This window comes from Erythrolamprus reginae, chromosome 2 (assembly GCF_031021105.1).
Source record: "Erythrolamprus reginae isolate rEryReg1 chromosome 2, rEryReg1.hap1, whole genome shotgun sequence".
Classification (NCBI taxonomy): domain Eukaryota; kingdom Metazoa; phylum Chordata; class Lepidosauria; order Squamata; family Dipsadidae; genus Erythrolamprus; species Erythrolamprus reginae.
Window position 1 is genome coordinate 293,307,351 of NC_091951.1, and position 6,000 is coordinate 293,313,350.

Here is a 6,000-nt window from a genome sequence, read left to right on the forward strand (position 1 = left end):
TTGTCTTTTCAAAGAATAGTAGAGGATTCTTGATAATGAGAAAGATGTTTAGTATGGTAAGCCTTTTAGAAACAATAGATAATATTGTTGTCAAGAAGAGAAAGAAGGTAGAAAGAATAGGTATTGGCTAGGATGGAAAACTGCTGAATAATTCTGTCACTTATCACCACCTTTCCAATAACATCTGATTAACCTTTCCTAAATTAAAAAATGCATCTCAAATCCCATATTATTTTGTCTCCCTGATGACCCCCATACTCTCTTTAAAGATTAAATTGGTTTTCAGGCAATTGGTGAGGCAACTGACAATGGAGTGATCTTGTTTTGACTTCAAATTGATTTTAAAAATATTGTTATTAAAATCCCCATATCACACATAATCATGAAAAATAGTACATGGAATACTTTAGAGGATATAAAATGTGAGGACTGGGTTGTGTGTATGATTTGGAATTATTGACAGTTCTACTTTTGCCTCCTGCTACCCCTGCATCTATTTTTCAGTCTGCCCTGTTAACCAAATTTGCATTTGCTGTCATTGTAGAATGCTTATTATCTTATTTCAGTCAAGTGATTAATAGTCCTACATGCAAAATAATTGCTTCACAAATTATTTTTCAAAATGACCTAAAAAAAACTTGGTAATCATCATGAAGATTAAAATGTATCTGTAACCCCATTCTCATATGTAGATATTATGAGATAAAAAGTGTATAGTATCTCAAAACTTTTGCAATAGGAATTCTTTCTATCTACTTAACAGCTTAAAACTGCCAAATCCCATTATAAGAATTTGACACATGGCATCCCTAGAGGTTAAGCTTATTTTACTAGATCAAAGAAGAACAATAAGTCATTAACCTTTGGTTTGTGAGAGATCCCACTGCTTTGTGATGGAAGACTCTGTCAAAATACTAAAATGCTTTCTATGCACTTTGCCTTTTAGACATGTTACTTGAAATGGCTGTCAGCTTCTTAAGAAATTCTGCAAAAGATTATTTTTAACTTAGAGCTTATTTCTTATTGCAAATGATTAAATAGGCTGAAAAAGCTTTTTAAAATACATTAAAATATAGGCAATATACTGAAAAACATAGGCTTATCATGTAGCCATGTTTTTTTGGAAGATGTATCTATTATGTCATAATGAAACTAGAAAAGTTATAGAAGTGTAGAGAATGAGTATCACACTGTGTACAGATATTGGACACAGAATATGAAAATCCACAGAATTTCACTGGATGACTTTGGGCCAAGGACAAAGATAACAGGATACAACATTCGCCATGACCTCCTTGACCACTTCAATGAAAATCAGAATATCAATTTAATGAATAATTAAAAATAAAAAATTGTTATGTGGTGGTAAAGGACTAGATTGATTTCTATCTCTGTGAAGTCTCTCAATTAGTACTTAAAGTCTACTGAAGTAATAATGCAATCGTCAGCTGCTTAAAAACAAATATTTTATAAGAAAATAATTTTGATAATGAGATCTGGGGGAGGGATTTGTTATTTTTTTTTTTAAAGTAATAAAAATGAAAATGGGTAATAGACTTTTAGAGAAATTTTTAAGGTAAATTATTTTTATGCATAAAAGATAAATTAAAATTTACAATAAATAGAAAAGGATTAAGAAAAATAGGAAAAAAAATAGTGTCAAGGAAAAACAGAGAAATAAAAACAAATTATGTAAAGACAGGATTCAAAAAAAGAAAAGAGCCTCGTTCCAACAGTTGTAAATAAACTAATTGATCTACTTCTCTCAAAAATTCCTTCAAACTCTCTACAGTGTTCCCTCGATTTTCGCGGGTTCGAACTTTGCAAAAAGTCTATACCGCGGTTTTTCAAATATATTAATTAAAAAATACTTTGCGGGGTTTTTCCCTATACCACGGTTTTTCCCGCCTGGTGATGTCATATGTCATTGTCAAACTTTCGTCTGCCTTTAATAAATATTTTTTTTAATAAACTTTAATAAATAAACATGGTGAGTAATAATCTAAATGGTTGCTAAGGGAATGGGAAATTGCAATTTAGGGACTTAAAGTCTTAAGGGAAGGCTTGTGAAACTGTTCATAGCCAAAAATAGTGTATTTACTTCCGCATCTCTACTTCGCGGAAATTCAACTTTCGCGGGCAGTCTCGGAACGCATCCCCCGCGGAAATTGAGGGAACAATGTATTCTTTTTCAATAATGAAATCCAGAAATTTTCATTTCACTTTTCTCTATTTTCAGCAAAAAATTCATAAAGGTTTTCTAGTCTTTTATAGAAGTATTTATTAGTTTGTTCCTAACCAAAGGGATTATTTCTGCCATTTTTGCCATTTTCACTCTCCATTCCTCTATGATGGGTATGTCGGTATTTCTCCATCCTTGTGCAGATGATAAACTTGTTGCAGTCACTATATATAAAATCAATCTTTCATAAATCTTTTCTGATTCCATATCCATAAATCCTAATAAAAAAGGTTCTGATTTTTTCCCAATAGTAATCTTTAAAATTATTTGCATCCAAATGTATGTATTTGTATATTTTTGGCTTTTTCATAAGTCCCGCTTGTTCACTTCCTGTTCTTCACATTTCCAACATAGATCTGAAGTATCTTTATATGTCTTTTATATATTTTTTCTGGAGTCTTATATAAAAGTACATCTTCCTTGCATTATTCCCATCATACCATGGGGACTGCAGGCACATAAAATGATGTACATAAAAAGGTACATCCTTTCATAAAAAATATTTCTTAAACTATAGCATAATATGAATTTTGTCCCATTCATCCACATTCTCATTTACTTGTCTGCATATTATAATGAAAATGAATTGCCCATTTTATCATGCAATCTTTAACCTGCTTCTCTTCCATTCAAATTTTAATGAAGCTTTATACATTTTTACAGTCACAAGTTCATCATTTCTATATAATTCAGTTCAAATTTCATTTTATATTGCTCATTTCCAGTAATATTTCATCTATATTAAATCTTTCTTTTAAATGTGCAGATGAAAACCTTTGAAAATTAATTCAATTGTTCTCATGGCATTAATTTAATTTTTCCATTTTCCTGTACTGATAAATCTTGATATCTTAAGCAGTACTCTTTTTTCTACTGTTTCTTTTCTATAAAATGCTTCCTATATTGAAAGCAATGAGGTATTTTCGGGCATAGCCATTTGTATTTATTCCATATTATTAATATGGTTTTTTTTACATCTACATTAATTTTAACTTTGCAAAGACATAAAAACTAATGCAAACCAAATATTGGATTATATTGTTCTAATTCTTACATTATTTTTTTCTCAGCAACATTCGTTTTTTCATCCAAACCAAGCAGCAGGCTGCAAAATATAATTTTAAAAAAGGCAATCCTAATCCTGTTTTCTTCTCCTAATTTCATTCCATACATTTATGTAATTATTTTGAAATAATATATAATTCATATTAATTGTGGTAATACCCAAATATTTTACTTTTTCCTCTTATCAAACCACTCTATAATCTTTATCAACTTTTTCATATTGTTATATGTTTGAGCTGTGGTGGCGCAGTGGTAAGAATGTGGTATTGCAGGCTAATTCTGCTGACTGCCAGTAGTTCAATCCTCACCAGCTCAATGTTGACTCAAACTTCTATTCTTCTGTAGTTGGGAAAATAAGGACCCAGATTGTCGGGCGCAATATGCTGACTCCGCAAACTGCTTCAAGTTGGCTGTAAAGCACTGTGAAGCAGTATTTAAGTCTGAGTACTATTGCTATCTGTTAAGAACTTCAAGAACTAAAATGAACAGCAGTGACAGAAATAGAGAGCCTTGAGTTGTCCATTTTTGAATGCTAGAGGACCAGTTTGCCATTGACTGTAATTTGTTCTGTTTGTGTAGTATATATTGATTTCACCCATTTAATAACATTTTCTCTAAATTTCATGTTTTCCTAAATTAAATAGAAAAGTCAAATTCAAATTGTCAAATGCTTTCCTCACATCAATAAAGATCAAGACATCTTGTTTTTCATTATGGTGTTCCAAATTATATTTTTGATATCTGTCACCTGCCTTTTAGGTAAGAAACTACATTGGTCATCGTGAGTAAAGTTCTGCAGATTACTTTTCATACTTTCAATTAAAATGATGCTAAATATAATCATTATTAAATAATGATATTGGTCAGGTTTTTTGGTTTGTTTCTTTTACTAAAGAAGTGGGTAATTGAAGGTAACTAGCACACAACTGGAAAATTACACTGCAAAAAGGAACACAAAATTATCTTGGTTAATCAAACAAAATCCCTGAATGCAGTGACAAAAAGCTTCAACATTATTGTCAAGTAAACTACATGATGTAATAATATGTCATCAGGCATTTTGCTCAGGGAAGTCTAGTCCTATTTAAATTCTGTACAATTTTGTACTTTTAGGATTTAAGATTGTGTCATCAAAAATATCATTCCTATAATTAACATTATGGAATCGTAGTAATGTAAAACATTTTGTATACAATAGATTGTTTGCCCCAAAACATCTTATATAAATGTTTTATATTAATTTACTATTTCTAGTTTATTTAGCAAGAAATAGTATTGGAAGCTAAACTCAATGACATAGTACTAAGCAGTTCAGCATGTAAACCAACATAGAGAAGTGTAAAACTGAGATTGTAACTGTTTTTAAAGTTATGCTTGAAATTGCTTCACTAGCTTAAAAAAACAGAATAGGGACATATTCTACAGCCTCAAGCAAATTTATTTATAGATTAATATCACTTCCAAGTAAATATGCTTAGAAGTAAGGTATTTATTTTACTTCATTGAAATTAAAGGCCTAGGTAATTTATGTCTAGCTCTAACTTTTCTTTTTCTCTCTCTCTCTCTCTCTTTCTAACCAGACTGTACTTCGTCCTCTTCAAGCTCTTTGTGCTTTCCAAATCCAGCATGGTGCCCAAGTCCATCACAGCAAGGAGCATCTTCTTAAAAATGGTTTATATGATAAACCAATGCCAAAAAATAAACGCAAGCTCAGGAGAATGGAACTTTTAGTGAATAATGTTAAAATTTAGGGATGTCATATAGATTTATTATTAAAGATTTGTATTCCTTTTTAACTAATGAAGTGGGGTTAATTATGGATTTGATCCAAATAAAAATATTCTAAAATGAAACACATTCACGTGGCTCCCTGCCCAGAATTCAAGACTGATACAAAGGCAAAATGCCTTTTCGAATTTCTGCCTGAATTTTTCATAATAATGATGAAGCTGAAGCAAGAAGGAACATACATTTTATTAAGTATTTTGTTTTGACTTAAACCATAATTTGAATGTTTTTCCTTTAATTTCTTACTAAAGTAGAGATATATAATATTAATATTGATATGGTAGATGGATATTGGTACTTACGTCATGAAAATCCTAGTAGACATAAGAATCCAGAATTCCTGTTTTTTCAACAGTTAAGAAATCTATTTTGAAATAAGTGTGTTTTGGGAACTAGGTTTTCCTGTTTGTTAAAGCCTGGCAAAAAAAAAATAGACATTCCAATCTTAAAACAACAAGTAAATGAAGAGTATGAGATACACTCCTCTTTCTGTGAGATTGCAAACAGGGCATGGCATGAAAGCACATATTTTATTATGGGAGTTACATTCTACTTTTTCTTGGTAGTACAGTACTGTGTTTATGTCAAAAGATTATATTTTTATATGACTAATCTATTTTTATCCAATTTAAGAGCTACTGTAACATAAATTAAAGATTAAGAAGATGAAAAATAATGCCTCGAGTCAGTATTATATATTAATATATAGTATAGTATCTATCCATGTAGTTTGTCTAAAAAGAAATGAAATCAATATTTCTGAAATTATAAATTTCAAGTAAAAACTGCTAATTTGTACAGAGGACATGTCTACTGTATAGAGACCTACACAAAACATAACTGGGAAGCTACTAGGATAATTCCCCCAAAGCAGTGTTTTAGGGCCCATGTTCTTCATATTTTAC

General features: G+C 30.5%; 1 protein-coding gene across 2 annotated transcripts in view; it reads left to right on the forward strand.

Annotated features, from left to right (window-relative positions):
- DTWD2 (DTW domain containing 2) overlaps positions 1–5,768 on the forward strand; it is a 102,511-nt gene extending 96,743 nt beyond the window's left edge. The window contains exon 7 of one of the 2 annotated variants that reach the window (XR_011558333.1): positions 4,888–4,963. Coding sequence is in view for 1 of the 2 variants with exons in the window: in XM_070742868.1 (XP_070598969.1) it covers positions 4,888–5,058 (171 nt within the window). In the remaining variant the exon portion in view is untranslated. Of the gene's footprint in view, positions 1–4,887 lie in introns of both variants that reach the window. The other variant, XM_070742868.1, reaches the window with a different exon arrangement.
- The last annotated feature ends 232 nt before the right edge of the window (positions 5,769–6,000 follow it).